At 41.6% G+C, this 17,021-nt stretch overlaps 1 protein-coding gene and 1 long non-coding RNA gene across 2 annotated transcripts; both read left to right on the forward strand.

The window, feature by feature from the left end:
- Positions 1-110: 110 nt before the first annotated feature.
- On the forward strand, positions 111-4,274 carry LOC136424737 (cdc42 homolog). The gene is made up of 4 exons (XM_066413365.1): positions 111-327; positions 1,894-1,952; positions 3,026-3,190; positions 3,527-4,274. Exons 1-4 carry the CDS (start codon positions 186-188, stop codon positions 3,764-3,766), a joined length of 606 nt encoding a protein of 201 aa, XP_066269462.1. The 5' UTR covers positions 111-185; the 3' UTR covers positions 3,767-4,274.
- Positions 4,275-7,921: 3,647 nt separating this feature from the next.
- LOC136424372 (uncharacterized) lies at positions 7,922-10,134 on the forward strand. Its single transcript, XR_010753878.1, has 4 exons — positions 7,922-8,209; positions 8,644-8,792; positions 9,271-9,345; positions 9,722-10,134. It is a non-coding gene; the product is annotated as an uncharacterized lncRNA (long non-coding RNA).
- Positions 10,135-17,021: the final 6,887 nt, after the last annotated feature.

Below are 17,021 nucleotides of genomic sequence, written 5' to 3' on the forward strand. Positions count from 1 at the left end.
GCACTCCTATTGGCCAGAGGGATTCAAGGTCTGCTCTCTGATTGGTCAATTATTTCTGATGTCATAGTTAAAATAAGGGCTTCATTATAAATACTGGCGCGTAATTTTTGTACTAGCAGATGAATTGACAAAGCGCAGAGCCATCTTTTTCAGAGACACTAGACGTGTTCGTTTGGAATCTTGTTATGGGAAGTATGGCGAACGTTGAGACGTTAAAGTGCGTGGTTGTAGGGGACGGGGCGGTGGGGAAGACGTGCCTACTGATGTGCTATGCAACCGGGCAGTTCCCGACAGTCTACGTCCCTACAGTCTTCGACAACTACGCAGGTAAGACCTCTGCGGTTCTTCTTACAGTCGTACGATTGTCGTACCATCGTCGTCGGCTCACAAACTGATGACACTCTTGTGATATATCGTTTATGCATATATCGTACAAAATCCAGCTGTCTTGTTACGGCAAAATATATACATAAAGCTGTCTTATAATTCTTGTCGGCAGTTGGTTCTGTCATAGCGCTTTTGAAAATTCTACGACATCAAAAACGTACGACGAATACGACGAATATGACCGGGTCAGTTTTTACACATGCGTGGTTGTCAGATTTTGAAAGTCGTAACAGGAAATGAGGAATAATGTTTCCGTAGCGCGGGTTTCTCTGTTTTGTAATTCTATGTGATATCTAGGACAGCTTATACAGTGTGTACACAACATTGTATCATTCAATTTAAAAAAAGGCTTTTTACGGGTTGATTTTTAAAAAAATCCGAATTAATATCTATATTTGGAAGGGATTTGCGTTAATTAATGACGGTTTTCGTACATCAAATCGCATTTATTAATGGTGTTAAATTCTATGCCGCCGGTTGATGGTGTTTGTATTGATGTAGCCAATGTGCCATGGAAGTTACTAGGCTAATTACGAGAATGTGACGTTACTACATACTATGCATATATTTTGTATAATATAATCGGTGTCTATGGAAAATATGTGTACATACCGTCGGTCATCAATAAAAGAACGTTATTTTGTGTATCATTCTAGATACTAGTATATGATGCTATAATAAGATGACCCAACAGGAAAAAAATGGCGAGGTTTTATCAAAGCAAACTCCTGAAAAATGTAACAAAAATCGCCAGTCAGTGGATACAAGCAATCTTGTCCCTCCGAGACGTTTTCTTCAAAAACATACTTTGTTACTTGGGAAGCAATTTTATCAATCTGTTCAATCTTCTCGTGCGATTTCGGGTCGATAGAAATGAGATTATGCAGCTCTTACGGCCTTGTAATTAATGTGTGGAAGTAGGGAGGTGTTTTTTTATAGATAATCTAAGTATACGTGACACATACAGAGTACACACTTAATAGGTTATCATAAATCTTTCACAAATAGCATCACAAAACTAAGAATTGGTGATAATTCTTTATAAATTGAAAAGGGACGACACTACAACACACCAGCTAATGACACTACAACACACCAGCCAATGAGAGTTTTGTCCCACATGCCACAAAGATATCGAGAACGAACTCCAGAACAGAACGTCGAACCTACACATTACAGAAAGAGTGGGATCTTTCGTCTTCCGCTGTCTCCGTGGAAAAAGACGTCAAACCCAATAAGCTAGAACTCAGAGTCAGAGTTCAGACTAGATTGTTATATTGCATTGCTCCATTGTTTGTTCGTCTTTTCCCTGTTCTTTGTCTACAGGCAAGATTTTGCAATGAACTTATATCTCTTTATTCCTGCCTACCTGCCTACCTGCCTACGCGCTCAGGCCAGAAACTGGCCCCTTGCTTTCCAGGAGGATCCTAATAAAGGAGGATTATAAAGAGATTTTCCAGGAGGATTATAAAGAGAAAACAATTATTCTCTTTATTCATTCCACAGTAAACATCGTGGTGGGCGGCACACCGTACAACCTGGGGCTGTTCGACACGGCTGGACAGGTAAAACGTCTCAACGTTGGCGGGGGTTCGATCCCAGGGTCGGCCAAGCTTGGACATATAATAAAGTATTACATCCGTCAATTCGGATGGTGACGTGACGCCAGTGACCCCGTGTATGGGGGAGCTTCAGGCGCAAACCTATGCACGTAAAATAACCCAACACACTTATCGAGAGGAGTAGGGGTGACCCGGTGTGCTTGGCTAAAAATAGTAGTGAAGCTGCGTATGCATTGCACCACTAGCTACTTGACAAAGCACCGTGTTTCTTTTCAGTTGAGGAGGACAAAAGAAGAAGAAAGATCTAGAACAACAAAAATCTATGATCGCAATCTGTTTGCGCATTCCATCATTAGTCTAGTCTGTTATGTAACGGTTTCTTGTTTGGTGGAGGCGTTTATATACGTTTTGAACGCGAGTATGTCGTCCCTTACTTTGTCCATGCCGTCTTTTGTGAATGTTTCATCGCTCAAAAACGAACCTGGCGCCCCGGCATTTGTACAAGTAAATGCTTAACATTGAAGGCTTTCGTGTTTGTTCTCTGTACAAGACTAAAAGGGAATAAATTCATTTCATTTTGTTTCAATCGTGATCACTAAGTTTTTTTTAGTATGTATCTTATGTAACTGGGTATATGTAGCATGCGTTGTGAAATCGGCAGAAGTATTAACTCGCTCGACCAATAGAAATCCTTGTGATGAAAGCTCATCTGTGTTGGTAGTAATCATAATACAATGCTAAACTTTCTTCCAACACTAAGGTATTCACGGATCGAGTTTACGTTCGGCAGTTATTGGTCATTATTGATCCTGAAGAAGGCGACAGTGGTCGTCGAAAATTCGATCCGTGAATACCTTAGTGTTGGTAGAAAGTTTAGCATTGTATTATAAAATAGAAATCCTTCGTGCTAACTCAATCTAGTGCATGTTTAGTGCTCGTTGGATGAAAGGGGTGTTGGTAGGAACGTGGACTGATCTCTTCACATTAATAGAGTCTACTGTCTTTTTTATAAGTAAACAATAATGTGGATTAAAAAGGTGATACCATCTTGAACAGTAATATTTCATACCTTACAGGAAGATTATGACCGTTTACGGCCGCTGGCGTACCCTATGACGTCAGTGTTCCTGGTGTGTTACTCGGTGATGAACCCGACGTCCTTTGCGAACGTGCGGGAGAAATGGATCCCCGAGTTACGTCACTACCAGCCGGACGCGCCCATTGTCCTGGTAGGAACTCAGGTATGATACCCCAGTCTCCACACTCAGGATACCTAAGGATACGGTTTCTTCTTCTTCTTCTTCTTCTTTACTGCTTAGCCTCATATCTGAAATTATCAGCATTTGCGCAAGGGGTAGATACAACACAATACAAATAAAACGAAGGGAAAATAAAGGAAAGGCGCTAAGGAACTAAACAACTGAATTTGTGTGCTCAAAGGTTGTCTTAGATCCTTGTCGGTGGTTGGTGATATTTCATGAAAAGTTTACAGGTCTTCCCGCAATTGCTTCTGGCGTTTAAAAGAATTGATAGATCCTTTCCCATATTTGAAGCTCTCCGTCTCTTTACATGAACAGATTGACCGACGCGACGACTCGCGGACTTTGGAAGAACTGCAGCAGAACGGCCAGCGCCCTGTCACCGCTGCCCAGGGCCAGAAGCTGGCTAAGGAGACAGGCGCGGAGTCGTACGCCGAGTGCTCGGCACTCACACAGCAGGGCGTCAAGAACGTCTTCGACGAGGCCATCCTCGCCACTCTGTTTGCTCCTAAGAAAAAGAAAAGGAGCGGGCGTCGCAGGAGATGCACCCTTTTCTAGAGATCGTCGGGAGTGCCTAGATTATTTGAATACTGGACATTTTCCTTGGCTCTGTATATATAGTTCCTCTTTTATTCTGCTCCAATGACAGTACAATGGTGTTTATTGCATATTTGCGGACGGTCTAAGGATGACATCTAGAGAGGCAAAAACTTATTGCAGCAATGACAAACCTAGCCTCTACCAGGCTAGAAATTGGCCAAATAGAGTGAATAGTATGCTAAGGGAGTCGGCTACGGTACGGAGGGAGGGTCCAATATGCCATCCACACAGCGGCAAACTGTACCCCTATAGACAAACTTCTCTTGCATGTCTTTCTGTCTATTTGGCCATTTTCTACTATTTCCAGCCACCTCTGGAGCCTGGTAACGTAAGAGGCTTCGACAAATCGATGCTGCAATACTCAGGTGGATTAACAGGTAGCGCTTTTGATCCATGTGCAGACTAGGTTTCGGCAGGTGGTGATTTGGCGTGTGTATCTTTCTATCATGACTGTGGGTGTGTGTTTTTATCTCCATGAAAAATGGAGATATTGTTTTTGGCGTGTCTGTGTGTGTGTGTGTGTGTTTGTGTTGTGTTTCCGGACTCTTGTAGTCAGCATAACTCAAGAACCTCTCGATGGATTACAATGATATTTGGTATGTGGGCGGGTGTTGTGAAGCCGAAGGTCAGGGTCAATTTTGGGCCCCCTGGTATGTGACCTTGGTACTGCAGCAGAACTTCAATTTTTGTATCTTTTGACCTGGACGTGCTGTGGTCTTGATTTTTGGGTGGCAGATAGCTTGTGACGTAATGAAAAAGTAGTGTAGGTTTGGGCCCCCTAGCAGCTTGCTCTGGAACTGCAGGGGCGTCATCGTGAAAACCTTCTAAGGAGAATAACTGAACAAAGGAACGACGGATATCCGTGATATTTAGTATGCAGGTAGCTTAGACAGAGATTTACATAATGAAGTGCAAATTATGCTAATTGGGACTTAATTTGCATAGCTAATGAGGAAAATCTATATTTGCAGTGTTTTCCATTATAAGACTCAAATACATGTAACATATGTAGTTTATGGAAAGTTGAGCATCAACAGGTACCAATTATGCAAATAAATTCCTCATTTGCATAATTAATGCAGAAACACAGGAATTCATCAAATTGGAAAATTGTAGGACTGTCAATATTGCAACATGTGTAAGTAAGATAAAGGTGTTTATGATTAAGCATATATTATGTAGATGTGTATGTCATTTGCATAAATAGAATTGTTCATGGAGATATGAGGTCGCGGAACTCTTGTTTATGAAGCAGGAATCTATCTCAGGACAAAGTATAGCTTTCCCATTTTATAGACTGGTGCATGTAAATCTATGTTAGTGATTAATCAGATATAAGTCATCAGATAGCATAGATAGCATGGCTACAATTCCGTACTGCGTGTCGCGTGACTGTAGTTTGTCTAAAGCGGTGATCTTTAAATATATAGATCCAGACATACGTTGTATCTTATACAATTGTGGATGAATAAAGTCATCAAGCTACTTGTTTGATTGATTTCACTACTCATAACGAAGTTTATTAAACATTGGAAGAAATTTGATCAGCTTTGACTAATCAGTAGAAAAAAGCGTTGTCTTTTAGAGGAAAAGTATCGAAAATGAGAACATGTATTTATGAAGTTGTTTTGATCAAAAAATTATTTCACAAATCATTAAAGTTGCATGGAATCACGTGATTATTACGTGTTAATCTGTAGTTATTCTCCCACCTTTGTCTTAGTGAATAACCATCGTTGTCATCATTACCAAGTAATATAGTACAGTAAAGTGAGTAGCGATAGAGTGACATATGCATGGTGCAGTCATGGAGATAATAAGGTATACATAAGGTATACGTAAGCAGCAACAGGCAACAGAGGCCTTCGCGAAAACGAGGCTCCGTATAGGGGTTTCGCAATGGATGGTGCGCGCGGTATACATACGTATTCAAATCGGGGAGCCTTTCGGTAGCTCATTAGTTGTGCAAATTAAATCCCAATTGGCATAATTCGCACTTCATTATATACATCTCTGTCTAAGCTACCTACTTGATAAATATCATGGAAATCCGTCGTTCCTTTGTTCAGTTATTTTCCTTGAAAGATTTTGGCAAAAATGCCAATGCAGTTCTAGAGTAAGCTGCTAGGGGGCCCAAACCTACCAAACTTTTTCCTTACATCACAAGCTACTTGCCATCCAAAACCAAAGACCATATCATGTTCAGGTCAAAAGGTGCAAGAAATGGAAGTTCTGCTGTAGTACCAAGGTCACATACCAGGGGGCCCAAAGTCGACCTTGACCTTTGTTTTTCCAATACCTACCCACATAGCAAATATCATTACAATCCATTCAGACGTTCTTGAATTATGCTGACTACAAGCAAACGGACACACACACACACAAACATACACACAGACACGCTCAAAACTATATCTCCATTTTTCATGGAGATAACAAACATTGTAGATACGGATTTTCAAGGACTTTATATATGATAGGAATATAATATAATATGATAAAATGTAATGTAATTTGATATGATATATAAAAGATAGGATAACATAACGTAACATAATAATGTCCATGGGATTTTTGTGGTAAAACTTATGTTTGTCTCTCCACGTCCTTTTCGGTTTTGATCCATTGCTATCAATCACAGGTCGTGCGCTGTTTAGTTCTGGCTGCAATAGACCTCTTTCCAGTTACGGCGGCCATTTTGAATTCCCAGGGGTCAGCTCGGGGTCATGCACCAAAACGAGGCAGTCCCTGACTCAGATCCTACTATAACCATGGGTAATGCCAGTTATACCATCTCCGGTTGTACATTTCGCCCCTCTAAGATGAAATAATCTAATATATGTGCCTTTCATATGTAGAAAATATAGTTGTGGACATTTTGACTTATTTTTGGCTAAATTTTTATTCGTTTTCCACAGTTTTTGACGGGTAATGTAAGGACAGTCTCTACCATGTATCCTCCTTAATATCTTAACTACATGTAGTAGGATTAATACAAGACCTGGAAAGACTAGCTGCAGACTGGCATTCTTGTGGGTAAAAAATTAGAAGACATTTGGCAGTTGTTCCGACAATTTCTAGATACCAAGATCCGGTCTGCACACTAAGCTCTATGGGGTCGACCGGTCCGGTCCAATGCAGAACTCATTGGGGAAGGCGAGGTAATCACAGATGCGTCCCCATCACTAGTTGCCAGCGTAGTTAGTTTGGTAGAGACTGGGGTCGATCCCTGTCCCACTGGCGATAACATTTACGGCTATATCGTTTCTTTGCCATGCCGATCTTAGCATTGAGAAATCATCAAAATCACAGGATAGATCTGCTAAATTTCAGCCCACAATTATCTGGACTCAACTTGTGGAAGTGTATGCTACCAAAACTATCATTGGAGCAAACTGACATACAAATATACAAAGAGCGCAACCATTCTCCCCCACCTTTCCCACTGCACTGAGTTCTGCATTGGACCCCAATCACCCCATACAGCTTTGTTTGCAGAACGGATCCTGGCATCTAGAAATTGTCGGAACAACTGCCAATTGTCTTCTAATTTTTTACCCACAAGGATGCCAGTCTGCAGCTAGTCTTTCCAGGTCTTGTATTAAACCTACTAGTAAAAAGATATTAAGGAGGATATACAAATGTAGACACTGTCCTTAAGTTACCCATCAAAAACTGTGGAAAACGAATAAAAATTTAGCCAAAAATAAGTCAAAATGTCCACAACTATATTTTCTACATATGAAAGGCACATATATTAGATTATTTCATCTTAGAGGGGCGAAATGTACAACCGCAGATGGTATAACTGGCATTACCCATGGTTATAGTAGGATCTGAGTCAGGGACTGCCTCGTTTTGGTGCATGACCCCGAGCTGACCTCTGGGAATTCAAAATGGCCGCCGTAACTGGAAAGAGGTCTATTAAACTTATTAGCATAGATGACCAATCGGGTGAAATACTCTAGACTGACATTAATCTCATCAGACAGGTAGCCAATTCGGGGAAGGACATCACCAAAGGCAACCGATGGGGGAAATACTCAAAAGTGCATTTTTCCAACCAATCACAAGCCAACTTGCCAGACCAATCACAGACCTGGGTACTTTTCAAATGGATATTTCCCAACTGTAGAGTTTAATTCGCGGCCAGCTAAGCTTGGAAACGGCTGCACTGTCTCTTCCTCCCGAGACCGTCCGGGGATGCCCACCCGGCGTTGATAGCGCAGTCCGCCTCGGGACTGGTCCCTCTCCTCCCCGTAACTGTTCGTCCATGGCTTGCGGTCCTTCCAGCCGCGGCTACTCGGCCATGGGTGAACGGGGCCAGTCTGCAGTCTCACATCTACAAGTTGTAGATTGCCTTTATGGCGGGTCTTCACAACGCGGCCATGACATCCGACAGTAAGTCGACTACTTAATAACATTTGTACTTCACTGTATTGTGAGACTGCAGGGTCTGCTTTAAAGCGTCTAAGCAGTGTTTAGCGTCTCAAAGAAGCTGTGTTGGTAGAATTCATAAAAATATGAAAAAAAGGCTCTGTGATTTCCAAGACAATTCAAATTTTCAACTGTAAAGATTTGAGGTGTCTGTTCAACTGTCTTTGTTCAACTGTTTTTAACGGTTTAACTGTCGTTATCAACTGTCTTTGTTCAGCTGTTTTGTTTTATCTTTTTATCAGAGGTGTCCAGTATAAATAATTGTATGCCACTTTTATACTCGACACCTCTGATAAAAAGATAAAACAAAACAGTTGAACAAAGACAGTTGACAACGACAGTTGAACCGTTAAAACAGAGAATATCTCACTTGCCATTGTCTTTTGTGTCTGATGCAGCAATGGTGGGGAGACACCATTGACTTATATGTCTGGACCGTGCATGAACCTGGGCAGCAACACTGAAGGTTCTTTGCGACAACATCCAGGGCATCACTTGGCCGAGGAGGCTTCAAGAGAATCGATCGGCTCATACCACATTTGACAAGGTATTGCAGTATTGCCTGTGCTGTATGATTGTTTGACAGCAGGTTCTGCATATAGCTTTAGTTGATGGTGATAGGATTCATTATGAAAATGGATCTGTAATTGGGCATGGTTCACAGTGCACATCTTTCTAGGGGAGATAAACCTTTATACTGTATACAAATTGGTCAGTATATCAAAGAAGGTCTAGAACTTAGAACCAATTGTGTAAATGATATGTTGGACTCAACATGTTGATTTACTCATCTACTCATACACCTTTATGTATAGTTTGATTCATGTGTATCCACTTGACTGTTGATAGATGTAGTAGACCTTACGAAAGTCGCTGTACATACTTTTGTTGTGTCAATGAAGATTTCTGATCATCTTGTATCTGAATTTTTGGTCATGCACAAATTTTGTCTATCAGAGGTCAATTGTACGTCACATTCCCAATACCATTGGAAAGCCGTTGAGCCTTTTGTGTTCATGTTGCAGCTGATGTCTGTGTGTACACCCTGGCCCTGCTGAGATCAAGGATGTTTTGACTGGATTAACACCGCTGTGACGAGAGTCTGTACAACTTACTCCAACTTGACTTTGACATAACTTTTTGTTCATGCCAGTGGCAATGTCTTTGAACTGAGTTTACCCATACCAGTGCCACCAATTTTGAGTAGTCAAGTCCTAATTGCAAATAGTTTGACCTGAGTTTTTTTGTTTTTAAACTTACTTCAGCATGAATTCAGTCACCATTTCCACTCCCGGTAGAGCATAAAGCATCCTCGTGCCTTCGTCGCGTTTGGATTAGAACAAAGCGAGAATATACGCCAAAAATAATTACTTGGCGTATCTTACTACCTGGATGTCTAACTTTCATCAACGTATAAAGCGAGAATATGTTTGGTTGTTTTGTCCTAATTCCTTTCTGTGTTTGACTTTCTTGTAGCTAAAATATTCAGTAAATTAGCTTGGAGGAGACATCTCTAAGGACTTATTCTGCTGAGAGGTCGTTGTTCAACGCCAAGCACGCAATCTCCACGGTGACATCCAGAAAGACTGGTGCTCGTGTGTACACCCTGCAAGAGGACCCGGAATTGTTAAGTGTTTGCATTATTATCAAGGGAAGCAGTTCGAAGTGCAAAATGTTTCCACAGAACTGGGCTGGGACTGACATGTCATTGGTATGATGGGAAGTTAATGATTTGTGACGTTGCAATTAATATAGCTTTGACTGAACATACCGTTCCTTCTGTGTATCTGAGGCCTTGTCAGCAGGGCTTAAGTCACAATCTCTTGGTTGATGGTAGGGTGCTTGATGTGTTTTGTTGATATCCTGAGTGTTGTTGTTGGTTGGGGGTTGGTGCATTTTGTGAGTGGTGGCTACTTTTACATGCAAGGCTTCAGTTGGTTTCTGTGGTGTACAATCAGCCGGTGGGTGGTTGGTTCAGTTTCTGTGGCTGTGTTGATGGCTGAGATTGTTTGCGGAGTGATTGTGAAGTTCACAGTTTCAAAGAACAAGGATTTTCCTGGTTCTGTTAGCTTATGACTGCTTGGATTCTTCTACCATCTATTGTCCTTTCTGTTTATGTGGTGGTCAGTGGGTTGTCGGGAACCTAGACCACGACATAATTTGCCTTGTGTCATATCTTGGAGTCCCGATCCAAGACAATGACACAGGGCCGGAAAGGAAGGCAGGTGGTTTGGAGAGCCTGAGTAGTTGTGAGCTAACAGAACCAGGAAAATCTCTGCTGTCTGAAACACCAAATTTTGCACTTACTCCAAGAGTAATCCCAGCTATCTGCATAGTTACAGAAACTGAATCTGCCTTACATCGGGTTTATATACCACAGAAATAGGCTGGAGCCGTGTGACGAAGCACCCATCGCTTTTGAAATGCCGTTGTTCAGGAATTATCGGTCCCCCCGGGAAAATCGGTCCCCCTCCTGCCATTGGTCCATATTTGAGACTGGTGGGCGTGGCCTAAAAGTACGAAGGCCCACAACAACATAGGCTGTAACATAACAATTCTACACTGTCGACATTGTCGACAAATAATGTCCCCTCATAGGAAAGTTGAAACAATCTTCCTCTGGTCTACTTCGGACCCTAATTTTCAACTTAAAGACGAATCTATGAAAATTGATATAAACGTTTCAAAGGGTTTTGGCCATTGTGGGATTTCATCTGAAGGGGACACATTTTCCCGGGATAGCCGGGATTTTCGGTCCCCTCATTTGAAAGTCGACAACGTCTCTTCTGATGTATTTGGAAACCTCTATTTCAAATTGAAGACGCTTCTCTGAAGACCTAACACAACTATAAACGTTTCAGATGCAGAAAGTCTCAGTATTTGGCCATTGAGGAGATTTCAGGTAAAGGGGACACATTTTCCCGGGCCAGGGTAGCCGGGATTTTCGGTCCCCTCATTTGAAAGTCAACATTTTGTCTTCTCTTGAACCTGGGCGCTTGTTTTTCAACTCGAAGACGCTTCTATGAAGATATGACACAACTATCAACGTTTGGAAAACAAAAAGTCTCAGCATTTGGCCATTGAGGAGATTTTAGGTAAAGGGGACACATTTTCCCGGGCCGGGATAGCCGGGATTTTCGGTCCCCAAGTAGGAAAGTCAACAACGTCTCTTCTGATGCAATTGGAAACCTGTTTTGCAAGTTGAAGAAGCTTCTCTGAAGACCTGACACAACTATAAACGTTTCAAAGGCAAAAGTCTCAGCATTTGGCCATTGAGGGGATTTCAGGTAAAGGGGACATATTTTCCCGGGCCGAGGTTAAGCCGGGATTTTCGGTCCCCTCATAGGAAAGTCAACAACGTCTCTTCTGATGCACTTGAAAACCTGTTTTTCAACTTGAAGGCGCTTCTCTGAAGACCTAACACAACTATAAACGTTTCGAAAGCAAAAAGTCTCAGCATTTGGCCATTGAGGGGATTTTAGGTAAAGGGGACACATTTTTCCGGGCTGGGGTTAAGCCGGGATTTTCGGTCCCCTCATAAGAAAGTCAACAACGTCTCTTCTCATTCACTTGGAAACCTGTTTTCAACATGATGACGCTTCTCTGAAGACTTGATACATCTATAGACGTTTCTAAAGCAAAAAATTTATAGTTTTGTCAAGTCTTCAGGGAAGCGTCTTCAATCATCTTCGCGATTTGCTATGAGGGGACCGAAAATCCCGGCCCGGGAAAATGTGTCCCCTTTACCTGAAATCCCCTCAATTCAATTGCCAAATGCTAAGACTTTTTGTTTTTGAAACGTTTATAGTTGTGTTAGGTCTTCAGAGAAGCGTCTACAAGTTGAAAAACAGGTTTCCAAGTCCATTATAAGAGACGTTGTTGACTTTTCCATAAGGGGACCGAAAATCCCGGCTTAACACCGGCCCGGGAAAATGTGTCCCCTTTACCCGAAATTCTCTCAATGGACAAATGCTGAGACTTTCTGCTTTTCAAACGTTTATAGTTGTGTCATATCTTCATAGAAGCGTCTTCCTGTTGAAAAACAGGCTTCCAAGTCCATCAGAAGAGACGTTGTTGACTTTCTCATTAGGGGACCGAAAATCCCGGCTTAACCCCGGCCCGGGAAAATGTGCCCCCTTTACCTGAAATCCCCTCAATGGCAAAATCCTGAAACATTTTGCTTTTAAAACGTTTCTAGTTGCGTTAAATCTTCAGATAAGTGCCTTCAAGTTGAAAAACAAGCTTCCAATTCCATCATAAGAAGCGTTGTTGACTTTGCTATGAGAGGACCGAAAATCCCGGCTACCCCGGGAAAATGTGTCCCCTTCCCTTGAAGTCCCCTCAATGGCCAAATCCTAAGACATTTTGCTTTTGAAACGTTTATAGTTGTGTTAAGTCTTCGGGGAAGCGTCTTCAAGTTGAAAAACAATTTCCATGTCCATCATAAGAAGCGTTGTTGACTTTCCTATGAGGGGACCGAAAATCCCGACTAGATCTACCCCGGGAAAATGTGTCCCCTTCCCCTGAAATCCCTCAATGGCCAAATCCTGAGATTATTTTGCTTTTGAAACGTTTATAGTTGTGCTAAGTCGTCAGAGAAGCGTCCCTTAAGTTGACAAACAATTTCCAAGTCCATCATAAGAAGCGTTGTTGACTTTGCTATGAGGGGACCGAAAATCCCGGCTAGATCTACCCCGGGAAAATGTGTCCCCTTACCCTGAAATCCCCTCAATGGCCAAGTTCTGAAACTTTTCGCTTTGAAACCTTTATAGTTGTGTTAAATCTTCAGATAAGCGCCTTCAAGTTGACAAAGAAGCTTCCAGGTTCATCAGAAGAAGCGTTGTTGGCTTTTCTATGAGGGGACCGAAAATCCCGCCTAGATCTACCCCGGGAAAATGAGTCCCCTTCCCCTGAATTCCCTCAATGGACAAATGCAGAGACTGTTGCCCTTGAAACGTTTATATTTTTGTGTTAAGAGCATCAACTCAAGTTAAAGTAATTTAAAAATAAAGTATTTTTCCAAATGCATCACTACTAGGAGAAGAGTTGTTGACTTTCCTATGAGGGGGCCGGAAATCCTGGCTACCCCGGGAAAATGTGTCCCTGCAATGGCCAAAAACTGATACTTTTTGTTGATGAAACGTTCATATTTGTGTTTGTGGACAATGTCCGTCCCACCTTCTTACAATTCATACATTTGGCAGTAAGTATTCAATTCAAAGACAGTGTTTGTGGATGATATCTATGCTTTGGCCCTGTGGGCCTTCGTACTTTTTAGGCCACGCCCACCATGGATTGGGGACCGATTTTCCTGGGGGACCGATAATTCCTGAACACCGTAACCCCATGCGAGCAATGTCACTCCAGGTGTCATCAAAATTTGCTCAACACCTTGCCATCAATCAAGAGATCATGATTCTCTCTGCTGATAATGCTTCAGGTAGACAGTAGGGGATGGTACATTTCTAGGTTGAACCTAGAACTGAAATGACAATCACAAATCGAAAACTTCCTGTCATGCCCCCAGCAGTCTGTTGATGAAGTTCTTGTCAATGACCTTTTATGGAATGCAAAGTGTACACTTTTACAGCAATCATGTATACTTGTACTATGTTACGCTTAGGGACACATTTCCAAAGCTTGTGTGAACGAAAAAAACAATATAGAAGGCAACAAAACACACAAAAGGTATAAAAGTACTCTAAACCATAAATTATGTAATAAAATATTCTTGATACACATTCTCATATACTTTGTTTTCTCAAACAGCCTGGTCGGGCCCTGGCTTAGAAATGTGACCTAGCATTAGATATATCTAGTAAAGCTTACTATTTGTTAGGTAGGGTCAAGTATAATTTTTTTCTTGTCTTTTCTGCATCTTTTGAAATTCAGTAGATGTTGATAATGTCCATTTATGGTATAAATGTCCATTTATGGTATAAATGTCCATCGTGGCGTCGGTGTGGCGTAATGGTGAGAGCATAGGGCTGCCAAACAACGTGGCCCGAGTTCGATTCCGGCTCTCCCCCAGACATGTCTGGACATGCACCCGACGTTGTGCCCTTGGGAAAGGCACTTAACACAAAATCCCTCACTTCACTCAGGTGTAAATGAGTACCTAGCTTTGTCTAGGGACGTCCCTCGGATAGGACGTTAAATGGAGGTCCCGTGTTTGGGGAGAGCCACACCCCGCGCACGTAAAAGAACCCACCACACCTTTCGAAAAAGAGTAGGGGCATGCCCCGGTGTGCGATGGTCCAAAAACCTACAGTCGGCCGCACATGGGTTCGCCCTTAGTAATAGCCTCTGGCTAGTTGGGTAACCCTGGCAACATGCCGAACCAATAAATAAATAAAAATGTCCATTTATGGTATAAATGTCCATTTATGGTATAAATGTCCATTTATGGTATAGAGGTAGTTTGTAATTTCCTATTGAAATTTTGGCTACTTATTTCAAGGCTTAGGCTGATGTTGGAACACACAGACACACACATACATACATACATACAAACACAAAGTAACACTCACATACTAATGTGCGCACACACTCACAACCTCAACATACTAACACAAACACATTAACTATCTGACAGATACCTTAGCCTGAAGCAGCAAAATGACTTTAAAATAGTCCAAAAGGTTCCAAGCTACCTTTGTACCATGCTTTGACATTATCAGCATTTACTACATACATTTTTAGCTTAGTTAGCATTAGTTAGCATTTTTAGCTTTGTAAGAATTAGCATTTTAACTTAGCTAGCATTTTAAGCTTAGTTAGCATTTTCATCTTAGAAGAAAATTGTAAAATAGCTAGCTCAAAAATGCTAAGCTAAAAATTTTACAATATTTTTCTAAGCTTATAGCATTTTTAGCTTAGACTCATGAGCCACTCCAAGCAGACGTTCAGCTTGGCGACATAAAGAAAACCGGACAAAAAAGAAAGTCCAACAAAAATGCCTAAAATGGGAAAATACAGCCGGAGCCGACCTCTGCTTGGAGAGTGATGAGCTACTGTCAGACTTACTGTTTTGTTTAGATAAGAATGTCCTTTGTGTCTATGCGGTGCACTGTAGTGTAGGCACCGGTAGTCAAATTATGTAATGTGCTTTGATGGCATCTAAATTTGTAGCCTTTGTTCTAAATGCTTGATTTGCTTCTTGTTCACATTCTATGAGATAAGGTTTTTTGTTCACAATTAGCTGTCTTTTGTTCACAATTAGCTGTGGTGTGTATCTAGTCATACAAGCTGGCCACCTTGTCCAAGAAAAAAACATCAGAGCTTTGTGATCAAAAGTATTTTCCTCTGTACACTTTGCATTCCTCTGTGTTGCAAAAAAAAAATTGCAATCAAATAAACAGTTTAAAACCAGGTGGGTACGTAGTTACTATTTCACATCAGATTTTGAGGAAAATTGATGCTTTCTCCCTGCCCACCTCTCAAACTGGTATGAAATGGATGTTCCCTCTCCCCACATCCTCTCTGAAATGAAATGGATGTTCCCTCAACCTTACCTAAAATGCATAGTCCCTCTCTCCCATTCTCTGAAGTCTGTGAAAAGTCCCTCCTTTCCCGGACCCTCATCCCGTGTGAAATGGATGGTCCCTCCTTTTCCGGACGCTTTATCCCAATTAACCCTTATCATATGTGCAATGGAAGATCTTTATTTCTCCCTCAGGCCTTCATCCCATGCTAAATGGATGGTCGCTCTTTTACCAGACCCTTAGCCCATGTGAAATGGATGGCCCCTTTACTTTCCCGGAATCTCAACTCCATGTCAGATCCTAAATCCCACGTAAAAATGGATGGTCCCTCTCTACCTAGACAATCACCCAATGTAAAACAGATGGCCCCTCAGATTGCTGGGATTAAATAGTAGAAATTGGCCAAATAGAGTGAATTGTATGAAAGGAGTCGGCTTCACAGTGGGTCCAATCTGCAAACTGGGCCTGCGAATGAAACTCTCAATGGCCAAACTCCCCTGGCAAATATTTTCCCTATAGCCGGCGCGGTTCGTCTGGTAGAGACTAGCCCCTCCCTATTTAGAATCCCCTGTCTTTATATTTTGTCTTCAACAGACAGCTGGACAAAAGTCTATTCAAACCACATGACATTACTTACTTCATCTGACCCTGTTATTGAATTTGTTGGTAGTTCACTTCATTCAAGAACAGCACATCGGATTACACATTTTTGATAATGGCACAGCAATTAAAGACTATGTTACAACTTTGGCATGAGGTCTGCACTGTGTCTTTCTGTAAGTTGGTGACGAGGAACAATCTCTTTACAGCTTGCATACACAATGATTGTACAACAAATTTGTACAGAGTTTTCACCATTGTTACATGACATTGTGCAAAATAGATAAAATGGCATCTAGAACGTTTTGCGATAGAACTGACTGTACTATTTTCCGTGTGTTGACCTTTGCCGAACGGTAAAAAAGATTTTTATGTCAAAACCAGGCAAAAATCAATGCATGCGCTGATGTCATCCATAAAATTTACTTCCTGTGGCCTAATGTGTTCGTACAGGTACAGGTACAGAGGTTATGGTACAGGTCCGGACCTGTGCTATTTGACAAAGCACTGTAAATGCAGAAATGTTCACAGTGGTTTCATATTTGCTGTTTCTGTCCCAAAAAAGTATGTGACTATAGTGCTGCCGCGAACTTATGAAACTACCACGAACACTCCATTTTCCCTTTAGCGCCAAATTCTAACCATGTGCATTTACAATAACCTATGAATTTCAATGATGACAGAAACATGAA

The sequence above is a fragment of the Branchiostoma lanceolatum genome, chromosome 18 (genome assembly GCF_035083965.1).
Source record: "Branchiostoma lanceolatum isolate klBraLanc5 chromosome 18, klBraLanc5.hap2, whole genome shotgun sequence".
Lineage (NCBI taxonomy): Eukaryota > Metazoa > Chordata > Leptocardii > Amphioxiformes > Branchiostomatidae > Branchiostoma > Branchiostoma lanceolatum.

Excerpts from the sequence above, each read along its gene's own strand:
- LOC136424737 (XM_066413365.1), top strand. The coding sequence starts at position 186 with ATGGGAAGTATGGCGAACGTTGAGACGTTAAAGTGCGTGGTTGTAGGG. Across the intron at positions 328-1,893 it reads AGTCTTCGACAACTACGCAG|TAAACATCGTGGTGGGCGGC; the intron begins GTAAGACCTCTG and ends TTCATTCCACAG. Across the intron at positions 3,191-3,526 it reads TTGTCCTGGTAGGAACTCAG|ATTGACCGACGCGACGACTC; the intron begins GTATGATACCCC and ends TTACATGAACAG.